This window comes from Aquarana catesbeiana, linkage group LG05 (genome assembly GCF_042186555.1).
Source record: "Aquarana catesbeiana isolate 2022-GZ linkage group LG05, ASM4218655v1, whole genome shotgun sequence".
NCBI classification, from domain to species: Eukaryota; Metazoa; Chordata; class Amphibia; order Anura; family Ranidae; genus Aquarana; species Aquarana catesbeiana.
In genome coordinates this window covers 72,853,264-72,869,971 of record NC_133328.1, presented here as the reverse complement: position 1 = coordinate 72,869,971, position 16,708 = coordinate 72,853,264, and the positions used below count along the sequence as shown (strand labels likewise).

Here is a 16,708-nt window from a genome sequence, read left to right as displayed (position 1 = left end):
ATAAATGCAGAGCTATTCATTTTGTTTGTCCAGTGAAACCCCTTGTACATTTGTGTCGTGCAAATAGGGACAAATTCAAATGTTAGGCAATTTTCAGTACAGGTCAAATGGTATTCTTCATACAGAATAAAGAGCATCTAATAAATATTATTATTATATATTATTATTTAAGGTACTTGTATAGCGCGGCTAATTTACGCAGCGCTTTACATATACATTGTACATTCACATCAGTCCCTACCCTCAAGCAGCTTACAATCTAAGGTCCCTAACTCACATTCATATACTAGGGCCAATTTTGTCAGAAGCCAATTAACCTACCAGCATGTCTTTGTAGTGTGGGAGGAAACCGGAGTACCCGCAGGAAACCCACGCAGGCACAGGGACAACATGCAAACTCAAGGCAGGTAGTGTCGTGGTTGGGATTCGAACCAGTGACCTTTTACTGCTAGGCAAGAGTGCTACCCACTACACCACTGTGCTGCCCCATTAAATAATAATTCATTATGGTCACTAGATGAATGTCAGCTCCGTCTATTGGCCATAATGCTGTATTTTCATGATTTACTCTATTCTGGTTGACGACTACCATTCATCCTGAGTGAAAACCGCCTAACAATAGTCTTTGTTTTTCACCCCTTAGTGCTAGTGTAACACAAGTAATAAAGTTGTAAATATATTGAAGCCAAGACGAAAGCAGAATATGGTTTACTCGCCCTGTGAATACTACATTTTGCTTTGCACTTATGGAATGATAAACTCAGAATAAACAAGTTGCAGGTGTATTAAAGGCACTACAAGAAAATGAATAACACACAAAGTGCGCAACTCAGCGCTAAGAGACAAATAGTTGGAAAAAATGTGTACTGCAATAGTTGATTTATGAATGATTCAGTCAGTCCCAAAATAGTCCAATATAAGGCATGTTCAAGGTCATTTGCACATAAAGGTGTCCTAAGTATGTCTGCTCCTGGTGGCGAGGCTGCTTCTATGGCGGCCTGGGAACCCTATGGCTGTGGAAATGAAATGCAGGGAAGGGGGAAGAGAGAAGCGAGAAGCGCCAAACCACCGCGGGTGCAGTAAGGTTTAATATAAATAAACAAAAGTAAGAAGATATAAAATACACTCACAATTGACGAGTGAATACAGGCTTGTCATGTGGACAGTGTCAGCACAAAGAGCGGGCGCCAGGTGTGAGTCTCCGCCGTGGCCATAGTGAAATCGAGAAGACACCAGCCGAGGCTCTCGGGGAGAAGACGGATTGGAGCTGTAAGACCTGGTGCAGCCTGCCGTGGTAGTGGCCAATAGAAACGCGTTTCGAAGGCAAGGCCACGCCTCCTTCGTGAGCCTTTAATTTTTAAGATCTGCAGGGTAAGCTCCTGAGAGATTTATTCTAGTAGACAAAAAAAAAGTAAAAGTATCTTCCCACCTAGAACTCCCCCTAGTGAAGGCTATTTATATCTAAGCTGTCTGCTTACCAGCATCCCATTCCTTTTTCTTTCAAGCTGTTTTATTATAAGAAGAAAGTCCAAATACAGAAATGTCATTGTACAATAAGGGTTGCACAGGTTGGAGCCCCAACCATAATACAGCATAAATGTCATTTTACACTAAAACATAGCGCAAAACAACAGACACTTAAACACTCAAGTAAATAAGCAAAAAAAAAAAAAAACACTAGACTAGTCCAAGTGATCACACAAGAAAATAAACCATGGGGGGGTCATCCCCCTGTCGAACGTATGCCAACTTGAAGCAAAACACGGGGACTAACTCCAAGCATGAGAGCAAATCACCTAATCATATAGAGGAAGAAAAAAGACAAAGAAAAGGAAGAGAGGGGGCCCAGTCGGAAGACCGGACTACATGGCCCAGAGGGGAAAAAGGGGAGGAAACAGAAGAGGGACAGAACTGCAAAAGCACCTTGAACTAGGAGGTCCTGAGCAGGATGCATAAAATTGGATAACTCCTACAACTCAATGTTGACATAACTAGACCATGGTTCCCATACCTTCTTAAACCGAGGCTCGGATCAGTAAGCTTGCTTGCCAGATGCTCATTGAGCATAATCCAGGAAACTTTGCACCTAAACATAGCAATATGAACTGAGGGGCGCTTCCAGGATCGGGCTATGGCAAGTTTGGCAGCAAATAACATAAAATGGATCAGCCTTTGAGTAGCACTGCCATCAACTTTTTCATTAAATAGAGCTATATGGGGTAGCTGTGGAACGGGTATATCCATTACTTTCCTTTTTATCACAAAGACGATATCCCCACTCGAAGTTGAGGACATCCAGGGCCGGCCCTACCATGGGTCCCGGTATTTCACAAAAGTGAGTACACCCCTCACATTTTTGTAAATATTTTATTATATTTTTTCATGTGACAAGACTGAAGAAATGACACTTTGCTATAATGTAAAGTAGTGAGTGTACAGCTTGTATAACAGTCTAAATTTGCTGCCTCCTCAAATGAACTCATCACACAGCCATTAATGTCTAAACCGCTGGCAACAAAAGTGAGTACACCCCTAAGTGAAAATGTACAAATGTTCCAGCACTGCCTTAACCCTCTTGGGCATGGAGTTCACCAGAACTTCACAGGTTGCCACCGGAGTCCTCTTCCACTCCTCCATGACGACATCACGGAGCTGGTGGATGTTAGAGACCTTGTGCTCTTCGCCCCTTCTGTTTTGTAAATTAGCTGTCTCCTCAAAATAACTCAACACACAGCCATTAATGTCTAAACTGCTCGCAACAAAAGTGAGTACACCCCTAAGTGAAAATGTCCAAACTGGGCCCAATTAGCCATTTCCCTCTCCAATGTCATGTGACTGGTTAGTGTTACAAAGTCTCAGGTGTGAATGGGGAGCAGGTGTGTTAAATTTGGTGTTATTGCTCTCACTCTCTAATACTGGTCACTGGAAGTTCAACATGGCACATCATGGCAAGGAACTCTAAAGATCTGAAAAAAGAATTGTTGCTCTACAAAGATGGCCTAGGCTACAAGAAGATTGCCAAGACCCTGAAACTGAGCTGCAACACGGTGGCCAAGAACATACAGCGGTTTAACAGGACAGGTTCCACTCAGAACAGGCCTCGCCTTAACCCTCATGGGCATGGAGTTCACCAGAGCTTCACAGGTTGCCACCGGAGTCCTCTTCCACTCCTCCATGACAACATCACTGAGCTGTTGAATGTTAGAGACCCTGTGCTCTTCCACCTTCTGTTTGAGGATGCCCCACAGATGCTCAATAGGGTTTAGGTCTGGAGACATGCTTGGCCAGTCCATCACCTTTACCCTCAGCTTCTTTAGCAAGGCAGTGGCTGTCTTGGAGGTGTGTTTGCAGTCGCTATCATGTTGGAATACTGGCCTGCGGCCCAGTCTCTGAACGGAGAGGATCATGCTCTGCTTCAGTATGTCACAGTACATGTTGGCATACATGGTTCCCTCAATGAACTGTAGCTCCCCAGTGCCAGGAGCACTCATGCAGCCCCAGACCATGACACTCCCACCACCATACTTGACTGTAGGCAAGACGCACTTGTCTTTGTACTCCTCACGCGGTTGCCGCCACACACACTCGACGCCATCTGAACCAAATAAGTTTATATTGGTCTCATCAGACCACATGACATGGTTCCAGTAATCCATGTCAATAGTCTGCTTGTCTTTAGCAAACTGTTTGCACGCTTTATTGTGCATCATCTTTTGAAGAGGCTTCCTTCTGGGACAACAGCCATGCAGACCAGTTTGATGCAGTGTGCGGCGTATGGTCTGAGCACTGACAGGCTGACCCTCCCACCCCTTCAACCTCTGCAGCAATGCTGGCAGCACTCGTATGTCTATTTCCCCAAGACAACCTCTGGATATGACGCTGAGCATTTGCAATCAACTTCTTTGGTCGCCCATGGCGAGGCCTGTTCTGTGTGGAACCTGCCCTGTTAAACCACTGTATGGTCTTGGCCACCGTGTTGCAGCTCAGTTTCAGGGTCTTGGCAATCTTCTTATAGCCTAGGCCATCTTTGTAGAGCAACAATTCTTTTTTCAGATCTTTAGAGTTCCTTGCCATGAGGTGCCATGTTGAACTTCCAGTGACCAGTATTAGAGAGTGAGAGCAATAACACCAAATTTAACACACCTGCTCCCCATTCACACCTGAGACCTTGTAACACTAACGAGTCACATGACATTGGGGAGGGAAATGGCTAATTGGGCCCAGTTTGGACATTTTCACTTAGGGGTGTACTCGCTTTTGTTGCGAGCAGTTTAGACATTAATGGCTGTGTGTTGAGTTATTTTGAGGTGACCGCTAATTTACAAAACAGAAGGTGGGAAGAGCACAAGGTCTCTAACATCCACCAGCTCCGTGATGTCATCATGGAGGAGTGGAAGAGGACTCCGGTGGCAACCTGTGAAGTTCTGGTGAACTCCATGCCCAAGAGGGTTAAGGCAGTGCTGGAACATTTGTACATTTTCACTTAGGGGTGTACTCACTTTTGTTGTCAGCGGTTTAGACATTAATGGCTGTGTGATGAGTTCATTTGAGGGGGCAGCAAATTTAGACTGTTAAACAAGCTGTACACTCACTACTTTACATTATAGCAAAGTGTCATTTCTTCAGTGTTGTCACATAAAAAGATATAATAAAATATTTACAAAAATGTGAAGGGTGTACTCACTTTTGTGAGATACTGTACGTGATCCTGTGCAGCCACCCTGTAGCAGTAAAACTGCTATAGGGCAATCGGCAAGTGGATATTAGTGATCATTAACTTGATCGGCCTGACTTTTTCTGCTAATCAGCTATCCTTATTGTTAGTGTATTTTATATGTGGCCCAAAACAATTTCTTCTCTTCCAATGTAGCCCAGGAATGTCTAAAAGTTGGACACCCCTGGTCTAAAGGTTGGCCATCCCTTTCATAGACGATTGTGCACGTCCAACCTTGTGATAGCAATTTGAGGACAAAGATTTTCTATATCAGCGTGGCCATGTTCCTGCACGCAAAACCAGCTCCGCAAAGACGTTGCTTGATCTATTTTGGGTGAGAAGCCTTCATAGAATCCTCACCTCAAGTCTACACCTTATTGGTAAACTAGAATGCTGATTGTTAGCCAGGTCGTCTTACCAACATGAGGCTGTTAATAATTAAAAAAAAAAAAAAAGGAATTTTTTGAATGTGTCCAGCAAGCTTATATAGGGCTGATGGTCAGTTATGCACTAACCTTTGCACATATAGTGTATTATTGTCTGAATGAAGAACCCCAATGGAAAAGAGAAGTAATTTTAGTCTTCAGACAAGCCAGTTATGCTGAAGATGCTGACTTTAGTTTACAGATAATTCAGGGAATAATTTAAATCACAGTCTCAAAAAGGTATAATACTCCTTCCAATCTCTGCTTTTGTAACGCCAGAAACTTCATAGATTCCATCAATTCGAAATTCTCTCTTTAAAATGGATGAAAGGAGAGAATAAAGCCTTGAGGATTTTGGAGAGAGATAGCAGAGATCAGGCAGGTCACATGACTGCATCTCACGTTGACACTATTTGACTATTCTATTCCGTCAGTCTCATTTTTTCTTCTTCCCCAATTTAATCCTGTTACAAAGAACAGCCTATCGGGTGGTAAATGATTGACTACTTAAATGTGGAGAAAAAAATAACTATGCTGCAAAAAATGTAAATACATGTAGTCTCATTGGGAGTATTTTTATTTCCACCCTTAAGTCATGATCAAGTGAGAACTTTTATTTTTAAGCATTGAATGCTTTTTATGATCCATAACCGTGTCTATTACATCTGCGTTAGACATACAGTAATTGAATGTTTCCTAGTAGATTACCAGTGTAATGGAAGCTGCTCTTGTAGATAATTGTCTCTAATTTTAATTACAGAAATAATTATCTGTGTCATTGAGAGATTTGCAGCGGGATACATGTTTGTGCGTGATCCATAGATAAATTGTGATGTGTGTCCTTTTTTTTTGTAGCCTATTCCGTCAACAACAATTTTGCTTGCCAATGGTTAGGGTTTTTTGCTGAATAATCTTAGAGTGGGCAAATTTATTTTATATCCTTGTTTTGGCAATAGAGATGCCAAGTAATGTGCTCATGCACCTGTTTCTTTCTAACATATGGCCGTAAGGAAGCATCCAGCCTTTCATTATGGAATGTATTAAATGGGGTCCTGTATTAAAGGTGTACTGGTGTAACTTTTTTTTTTTTTTAAGTTTTGGATAGAGTAGGGAAATTTTTTTTTTTGGTCGTTGGAAATTTCATTGGACATTTTTCTTTTCACTTGCTTTCTTAGAAATGCAACTAGAAGTTAGAGGTGATCATCTACAATCAAGGAAATTCCCCATTTAGGCCCCTTTCACATGGGGCGGAGTCTTATAATCAGCAGGGGATCAGCTCCCAGCAGAGTGGCTGGCTGACACATCCGTGTCTGCTCAGCTTCTGCAGAGTGGTCACGAGGGGAGCCCGCTCTGCTGTATGGGCGTCTGGGTGTAAAGCCCTGCTGTCCATTTACACCTAACTACCCTCCGATCCACCTAAACGAAAGAGGGCTCATCCCCTTCTTCTTCTTTTTTTTTCGGATCCAGACTGGATCAGAAGGTAGGATAGTGTAAACAGACACAACTCCCTTTACACATGCCTGTCCATAGGAATGCATGGACCTTCCGATCATGTCCGCCTTAAATACTGACAGGTGAACCTGATCAGATCACCTGTATGAAAGGGTCCTTAGACAGTTTTTCCCACAGCCAGTGTCCCCATTGGATGTTTTGAGGACAGCTCTACAATATTGGTTCCCCTTCAGTTTCTGTGTCAGTGACAGTGGTCACCTGTCCAAACTGAGAGTGAATTCCTCCAATGGGGACCCTGACAGCAATAAAAACTTGGAGGCTCTAACCTTTCGCTACCCTATTCAAAACTAAAAAGAATAAGTTTTTACCTGGAGATGCACATTAAATGGAATGTAAACTATCTCAAGGATCTGTAAATAAAAAGGGAGATCAACTTGATGGTAAAAATCCTACCATTATGTTCCCAAGTTTACAAAAGTAGGTGGGGGCCTATGAGTGGTACTTTCACTTTTAGGTGCTGGGTTGCTTTAAAGTTTACATTTACTTTTTAAGGTCTGACACAACTAGTATACAGAGGTGCTGATTTACTATAACTGGAGAGTGAAAAATCTGGTGCAGCTGTGCATAGTAGCCAATCGGCTTCTAACTTCAGCTTGTTCAGTTAAGCTTTGACAAAAAATCCTGGAAGCAGATTTTGCACTCTGCAGTTTAAGACCTCTTTCACACGGAGCCGCCTAGGGCATCAGCGGTAAGCTTTACCGTTGTTCTAGCGGCGCTATTCAGCCGCTAGCGGGGCGGTTTTAACCCCCCTGCTAGTAGCCCAAAAGGGGTTAAATCCGCCTGCAAAACGCAGCCGGTATCGCAGCGCTGCCCCATTGATTTCAGTGGGGAGCAACGGTGGAGGAGCGGTGAGTTCACCGCTCCAAAGAAGCTGCTGACGGGACTTTTTGTGATGCCCTGCCAGTGCACCGCTTTCACACTGGAGTGAATGGAGCCGATTTTTTTCAGGCATTATTTTTAGCGCTGTAGCGCCTGAAAAATGCCCACCGTGTGAAAGGGGTCTAAGTAAATCAATCCCAGAGTCTTCATATGACCAGCACAGCTATATTTAATAGTTTAAAAACATTTGCATTATTATGAAGCTAGTGCAAAGGTTTTTTGATTTTGCCCCTTATATTTTTAATGTTACAGCAGAGAAACTGCTTTTTATACTTTAAAACCCCTCTTCATTAGGAGATTTCCACTTTATACAGTACATCTGAAGAAGCTAGGAGCTTTCCTGGAAGTGAATGAATCCCTTTTTGTGTTGCACATATTCCTTGCACAGTCTAGGTGCTCTGTACTCTGATTATATGATCTTCAATTTTGCTGCTGTGAGCTATGACAGCTTTGACCAAGCGTTGAGTATTTTGGAACAAATTGATTAAAGTGGAAAGCTTTTAGCAGTTATTTAATATTGCAAGGTGTGCTCTATTATGCTCTCTTTAAAGGAGGACTGTTAATTAATACAAACACGAGTGAAGGAGGTTCCAGAGCTGCTTAAATGGGTTTTGATTCTTCACTCCTTGGACTGTTTCCAGCAACTCGGCAATATCTGTCAATCTCAGTAGACACTCCTTATAGATTTTAAACAGTGTGGTTCAGAACTATTTTGTGATTGTGAAGAGTTCTCCAACTATGAATCTGTAAACACTTTGAGGAAAGACTGTATTCAGTTAAATCCAGGCAGATAGCTCAATTCACAGTTGAAAATCACATGCACTGATTTATCTTCCAGAGGGTTTGATATTCTGTTCATTCTCTTTTGTGACTCTTCCTACACCTCTGCCAGACAGCACAGCCAGGAGGGTGACACTGCTGTTTCTCTTACAGGTAGAGCTTGTGCACACTAAGTGCCGGTTCACACAGGGGCGACTTGTCAGGCGACCTAGTCGCCTGACAAGTCGCCTCCCGTTCTGTACAATGGAACCGTTCTAATAGGAGCGACGCAAGTCGCTCCGACTTAGAAAAAGGTTCCTGTACTTCTTTTGGGGCGACTTGCATAGACTTCTATACAGAAGTCGTTTTGCAAGTCGCCGTGGATGTCGTGTGCAGGCGACCTGCAAGTCGTGCCGCCCCTAGTGTGAACCGAGCCTAAGCCTATGCAGTCGGGTGTCCATTGTGTATGGGTGATGGGGGTACATGCTTTGTGTTACAACACAAAGCACAGTTTTTTTGTATTATTTACCTTTTTAACATTATTGAAATATCCCAGAATGGCAGTCTGTTGCCCTTTGTGCAGGGACCAACATGGACTTCAGGTGAGTTGTGGGGCGTCACCTCATAGCCTAGCAATTGAACAATAAAGGACCAGCAGTTCACTGATAAATCATAAGTCTATGGGGGGGGATTTCAGCATGTTTCTGTTGGCACATGTGCATGGAGCATTCCCTATCCCTTTTCCAGCCTAAGTAATATAAGACAAGTATTGATAAAGGCATAGCTCCCAACTGTTCCTGATTTCGAGGGACTGTCCCTGATTTGGAGCAATGTTCCCTTGTCCCTCATTGGTTTGATCTATATAGATGTATATAAAATGCACTTTTTATCTATTAAAAAGTGTTTTCCAGCACTAAACCTTTCATCCAATTTCTAAATTGCTGCGTTTTAAATTCCAAAAGCCAATATAAAAAAAAGCACTTGTGGGTTTAACCAATCTTGTTTTTTTGTACAGTTCTCCTTTAAGGGGGGCGTGGTAAGGGGGGTCCTATGCCTGCATACCTTTGCTCATTCCCTTCTCAAAAAGTTGGGAGGTATGATAAAGGTTGTTAGTAATAAAGATTTAGGTACTTATATGTAAAAATATATTGTATTAAAGCAAATCTCAGCCCAAAAAACAAATATCTTATATTGCAGCTTACCAGTCCTTAAATGTGGTGGCTGCATTCCTTTTCTGTTTTTGGGCTTTTTGCCCTTCCTTTTCATCAGGTGATCCTGCCAGGAACACATTTCCTGTCCTTTCGGGTTAATGCTTATTTGCTACTGAGGCTCCATTCACACCTGAGCATATCGATTTACTGGTGTTTTTTGGTTGTTTTTTAAAGCTTTTTTGCAGCTTTTTAAAAGCGTTTTAGAAGCTTATTACAAGCGTTTTAAAGCTTCAGACATTTTTATTTAGCCAATATTAAGCACTAGGGGGAGGAGAGGGAGAGTAAATTCATTGTGGAGAGCTGCTGTTTGAGCAAAAAACGAGTGACAAAACACTCAAGTTAGGCATTTCTGTTGAAGTCTAAGGGGCCAAAAATGCTTGTAATCTACCAAAGAGAAGCTCATGTACTTTTTTGAGCTTCAGGTGTTTTGCTTCAGGTGACAGAATGCTCATATGTGAACAGAGGCTATTGAAATGAATGGGATTTGACTTGTTGAGGGTTTTAGAGCTACAAGGTTCAAGGCGAAAATTACCCAGGTGTGAATGGGGCCTTACTGTATTAACCACTTCAGCCCCGGAAGATTTGGCTGCTCAATAATTAGGCCGTGTTTTGCGATTTGGCACTGCGTCGCTTTAACTGACAATTGTGCGGTCGTGCGACGCTGTACCCAAACAAAATTGACGTCCTCTTTTTCCCACAAATAGAGCTTTCTTTTGGTGGTATTTGATCGCCTCTGCGGTTTTTATTTTTTGCACTATAAACAAAAGAATAGCTCCAATTTTGAAAAAAATGCATTATTTTTTACTTTTTGCTATAATAAATATCCCCCAAAAATATATAAAAAAATTTTTTTTCCCTCAGTTTAGGCCAATATGTATTCTTCTACATATTTTTGGTAAAAAAAAATTGGAATAAGCGTATATTGATTGGTTTGCGCAAAAGTTATAGCGTCTACAAAATAGGGGATAGATTTATAGCATTTTTATTATTAATTTTTTTTTTTTTTTTTTTTTAGTAATGGCGATCTGCGATTTTTATCGGGACTGCGACATTATGGAGGACACATCAGACATTTTTGACACTTTTTTGGGATCATTGTCATTTATACAGCAATCAGTGCTATAAAAATGCATTGATTACTGTGTAAATGACACTGGCAGTGAAGGAGTTAACCACTATGGGACATTGAAGGGGTTAAGTGTGTCCTAGGGAGTGATTCTAACTGTTAAGGGGCTGGACTTCGACACACAGAACAGTGATCACAGCTCTCGATGACAGAGAGCTGTGATCACTGTCCTGTCACTAGGCAGAATGAGGAAATGCTTTGTTTACAAAAGCATCTCCCCGTTCTTCTCCATAACATGATCACGGACATCAAGTCCGCGGGACCTGCGGTCACGGAGACAGCTGCGGGCACGCGCTCGCCACACCACTTCTTAAAGGGGACGTACCTGTACGCCCTTTTGCCTGCCAGTGCCATTCTGCCAACGTAAATCGGCGCGTGCTGGTTGGCAAGCGGTTAAATATATATGTGTTGACCCTGTTCACACCTGAGCGATTTTCTACTTGAAGCTTGTAGCTCTAAGACAATCAACAAGCCAAATCCCATTCATTTCAATGGCCCCTGTTCACGTCTGAGCATTCTGTCTCCTGAAGCAAAATGTCTGAAGCTCAAAAATGTACGGGCAGCTTTTTAGCAGATTACAAGCGTTTTTTTGCCCCATAGACTTCAATAGAAATGCTTGACTTGAGCGTTTTACGAAAATTTTCTGCTCAAACAGCAGCTCTCTACCCCTAATTTCCTCTCCCTCTCCTCCCCCTAGTGCTTTCTATTGGCTATACAAAAACGGCCAAAGCTGTAAAATACTACGCTTCTAAAATGTGTAAAAAAAAAAAAGCTTGTAAACTGCAAAAAAACTTAAAAAAAAAGCTAGTAAATTGATATGCTCAGGTGTGAATGGAGTGTTACATTGTCCTGGAGTTCATTTATGACCGTGGTGTACCTTGAAAGCAAAATCTTCAGCTTTACAAACGGACTCACGGTACACATGCCAATGGCTAAATGTCTGTCTGTTGGTTCTAATTACTGTGCTCTGAAGTCGTTGGCAGTGGCACATCAGAATGTAACAAGAGGCTTCAGACATGTGTAAAAGCACAATGAAAAACCTGCCTAATTTGTTTAGAATAGAGTATATAAAATTATTTTTAAATGACATTGCCTATCCTTTCTGACTTTAGCACAGATGCAGTGCTTCCTGGATTATATTCATTCAGTGATTGTTGCATGGAGATGCCCTTTAAAATGATGGAAATAAGGCTGAGACTTGTAATAATTGCTTCTAGAGAAACCAGAATGCTGCACAATATTATTAAATGCATATAACTGAATCCCACGCTCATATCGCTTCCCAGCAAGGGGCCGGCAGGGATGTATGAAACCTCTCATCCCTTCTGCTGCATCCCTGCTGAGATGCTGCGACAACAAAGGATTAAACAATAATTTTCCGTTTACCACTTCCAAATCTTAATTTCTCACCCTAGATGCCAATTTTACGCTGCAGTTTTCAGATGTAGATTTTAAAAAAAACAATCTCTAATACATATTTTAAATACTGTTGTGCAGATTTAAGTGGGTTGAATGTTATCATGATGCCCCATGCGAGAGGAATAATATGTTGGATCTTTTTAACTGGATATGATGCTTTCATTTGTAGACTATAATGTTTATAGCGTTCTGAGAGCAATCCTTGTTGCTTATAATGTATGCTTAAACCAGGGATGTTTTGACAGTTTAGATAAAAGAAAGAGGGCGCACTGGCCTAGTGCATTATCCCACAAATGTTATTAACATAGAATAAAATAAATAGATGCTACTCTAATGAAGAAGGATATGCCTTTGAAACGCGTTTGCCAGCAGGGACCCCCGTGAGGTCCCCCCTATGCGCCAATTGTCGGAGAGTTTGGGAGAGTGCAACCAAGTTGGGTTGCCTGATGAGCGCCTTTACTACCTATGTTTGTGAGTAGCATCTATTTATTTTATTCTATTTTAATAAAATTTGTGGGATAATGCACTAGGCAAGTACACTTTCTTTCTTTTATCTATCTTGACAGTGTTCTTAGGACAACCGCAGTCCTAAAGGGCAGCAAGGCTTCAAAAGAGTTATCCATTGCTGCAACAGAGCTATTGTTCCATTGTTGGCTTTCCCACTCATGCGCAGGAGATCATTGTTGTAGCTCATGTTTTGATAGTCAGCCTAAAATATAGGGTTGAGCTCAGGCATGGTCAAATCTAGTCTGAACCCATGTAAGTGAGTCCGCCAGAAGCTGTAGCTGAACTGCACCAGTCTGGGTCGAGGCATTCCCTGCCCCCCTGCACGCATACACAGATATTTTGTATGTGCGGCTGTGGCTCAGGGAATGCACTGACAGCAGCTGATTGGCCAAATACAGGTGACAGCTTCCTGGTGGGCTCAGGCTAGGATCTGAACACGCCAGAGTTTATCCCTACTAAAATATTCAAAACTTTATTAAAAGTATTATGTAAAAATGTCTTCTGTTCTGTCTAAAGGATGGGGCAGTCGGGTCGATTTACTCTTACCCGTTTAGTGTATCTAAAGTCCAGAACAAAAACTTCTACTTGATCTACTCAGCTGTGTCAAAAAAGAAGGTTTTGCTACTCACAGCAACAGAAAAATGTGAGTTTTCTATTTGGCCCTGGCATTTAGCCTCCGTGCATTGTGCTCTGGCGCTTAGCTGCAGGCGGAGGACACAACTCTGAGAGTTTGACAGTTGCTGCCACTGGACAGGGGGAGACAGTGCACCTAGGTGTATGAACATTTAGGGCAGTGTGCGCCCAAAGATGAATGGCTGGGACGCAGACAACGTCCGTTCGGAGCATTTGTCTCTTGGTGCGTACTGCCCTTTTCATTCATACAACTAGGCACACTGTCCAGCTGCAGCAGCTCTCAGCCTTTCATAGAGTTTGACAGGCTGATAACAGCAAAATTAACTTTTATTTACCTTTTTGGGTTCAGTTTTAAAAGCCAAGTTCAGGAAATAAAAACAAACAAACATACCTACGTGGAGGCTGCATCTGTCCCCCTGAAACTCTACACTGATAACTGAGCGATCAAAGACCACTATTTGATGCTTGGTCTTCCACGAGCAGAGAGCTGGTGACGGTCAGTCACCGTCTCTGTGTTCTATCCCTCCAGCGCTTACTGGAGTGCTGGGCTGTGAAGGAGACGAGAGTGGCTGGCTCAGGCGCTTAGTGGGGCGCTGAGAGGCTGAGCCAACTGCTGGTCTGGGCATCTGGATGGACCCTGACAAAGTCAGCTGACAGCATACTTTTGCTTGCTGTCTGCTGAATGCAGGTCAGAGGAGTGCAGAATGAAGTGCACTCCTGTGATGGAGAAGAGAAGTAGGGCTAAAAGAGATTGGGTTCTACTTCTCTTTTACTATACACTTCAGAGCTAAACTATCACATATTTCCATTCAAATAAAGCTTCAGGTAAAAACAAATGACTAAGCAGATGTTACCTTCAGTAAAATGTATATATCAAGATGATCAGCAGTTCCAGGAAATATAGGCATTTGAAGTTTAATTTAAATCTATTGGTTAGTGAGGTCATGACATTTACTGACCAATAAGGGATGCTCGATAGGTTTGGAGTGTAGTTCAACTTTGCCTAAAAATGGTGAGATTTTATATAATGTTAGCAGCCTATTTGTTATGTTTTACATGTTGTTTTCCTTTTATTTTTTTTTTCCCATAATATCCTCAGTTTGAATTGTCAAGATTTATGACAGGTTTAGTTTACATTTTTACTGCGATATATAAAATGGTTCTCAATTGTTTGGATATTAGAAGTCAAAAATAGATCAGCACTGAAGCGTTTCTGCCATTTACAGTTGTATGTATTAGAAACTGTGTTTTGTGCCCTAATATGGGGTTTCAAGCTAATTTTTAATTTTTTTGATACAGGGGCTGAAGGATTGGGGTTTAGCATTACTTCAAGAGATGTTCCTCTTGGTGGTTCAGCGCCAATTTATGTGAAGAACATTCTCCCCAGAGGAGCTGCTATTCAAGATGGCAGAATGAAAGCTGGAGACCGACTGCTAGAGGTACTGTGGCTACTTTGATTATGGTAAACTCTGTTCTTACTGGAACTAGAGTGGAACGCCGCCATTTATTATTTTGGATAAAGCGAGGAAGGGTTAAAATATTGTCACTTTTCTTGCTGGTTTCTTGTTGGAAAGACTATTCCTCTTGTCCTTGGAACTGTAGAGATGCAGTCAGCGATAAAAACCTAACAGAGGTTCTAAGCTTTCCCTGTGCTATTCAAAAATCCAAAACGTTTTGACTGGAGTTCCACTTTGAGTACCTAACAATTGTAGTGAAACACAAGTTGAGATTTGATTGTGTTTTTGAGACTTATATTAGGTGTTGCTTAACATGAATATTCCAAAATGCCCTAAAATTTTGCAGCTAGTGAAATATGACAGTCCCTGCCTTTCCTACCCAGGTTCAGTGATTGATTTTTTTTTTTTTTTTTTAATACATGTACTGTTTAAAGACTTCAAACCTGAACTTCATGCAACTGAACCTCTTTACCTGGTAGGGTGTTAGTAATACACCACCATGCTCTATGCTTCATGAGACAACTCTGTAGGATGCAATTCAGTTAATCAATACAGGCTGGTCTAAAGCCCCGTACACATGGGCCAAATGTTGGGAGACATTGGTCGGTTTAAAAAAAAAAAAAAAAAACGCAGACATTTAGCCTGTGTTTAAATGTAAAAAGCCTTTGCACTACTAAGATGTGTTCAAATAGTAAAAGGTGTATAATAATAATAAATAAAAACAACTATCATAAATTCGTGAAAAATCAAAGTGCGTATGTGCAATTAAAGTGTAACCAAATATATATTAAATGCCGTTTGCAGCAAGATCTAACGGTGTTCACATCACACTCATAAAAGCAAAATAATCAATTAATGATCCCGCACTCCAGCAATAAAAGTGCAAACAGTGCCTAATATATAAAAAATGAGGTACTACAACAGTCCGGGGGCATACATAAATGAATAAAATTATATAAACATTAGTATGGTAGTAATCTTCTAATCAGATATTTTTTCAAATTGACATCCAAAAAGTTCCTTTAAAATTGGATTAGACAGTTCGCCACATCTCGCATGTGAGAGGTATAAAATCCTAAATAGGCTCACAAAACTCTCACCTCAATATCTTTAATCAACAGCATAGAGTTGTGTAAAAAATATATATTCCGCTATTCCAGCATCAACGACCAGGGGGTCCTCCACTCCAGCCAGCAGGAAAATGGAAGCTTTAAATCCACATCCTTATAATGTTCTTGTACTCCGCGGGGGGGGGAGAGAACAAGCAAGGGATGGAGGAAAAAGAGTATTCCAATAGTGTAGTATTGTTAAATATAAAGTGCTTTTATTAAATCAAAAAACTGGGCTCTTACATTAGATTAAACCAAGACAAGCAATAAAATAAAATCTGGTGGTGTCTGAGCGCCGTTCTCACGTCACTTCCGGTATCTTAGCCTCCGGCCACTCCCTATGCGTTACGTCATCACGTGACTTCATCAGGGGATCCTGATTGGCTGTGGAAGCTTTGTTTATAACTAGTACAACCGGAAATAGAATCGCTGCCATTTTCTTGTGGTCCCCTATGTTAAACTACCGGGGCCATCTTCCTATAGCCTTTCCTATGTATTAACAACGGAAGGTCTTTTTCTTTTGCCACTAAGAAAATGGCCGCTGTTAATACATAGGAAAGGCTATAGGAAGATGGCTGAGGTTGTTTAACATAGTGGACCACAAGAAAATGGCCGCGATTCTATTTCCGTTTGTACTAGTTATAGACAAAGCTTCCACAGCCAATCGGGATCCCCTGATGAAGTCACGTGATGACGTAACGCGTAGGGAGTGGCCGGAGGCTAACTAAGATACAGGAAGTGACGTGAGAACGGCGCTCAGATGCTACAAGATTTTATTTTATTGCTTGTCTTGGTTTAATCTAATTGTAAGAGTCCAGTTTTTTTATTTAATAAAAGCACTTTATATTTAACAATACTACACTATTGGAATACTCTTTTTCCTCCATCCCTTCCTTGTTCTCAACTCCCCCCCCCTCCCCGCCCCCCGTGGGGTACAAGAACGTTATAAGTATGTGA

At 41.6% G+C, this 16,708-nt stretch overlaps 1 protein-coding gene across 5 annotated transcripts in view; it reads left to right on the top strand.

The window, feature by feature from the left end:
• PARD3 (par-3 family cell polarity regulator) overlaps nucleotides 1–16,708 on the top strand; it is an 867,373-nt gene that overhangs the window by 401,024 nt on the left and 449,641 nt on the right. For all 5 annotated transcript variants that reach the window (XM_073629882.1, XM_073629881.1, XM_073629879.1 and 2 more), the window contains one exon: nucleotides 14,485–14,624. In XM_073629882.1, the coding sequence (XP_073485983.1) occupies nucleotides 14,485–14,624 (140 nt within the window). The remainder of the gene's footprint in view (nucleotides 1–14,484; nucleotides 14,625–16,708) is intronic.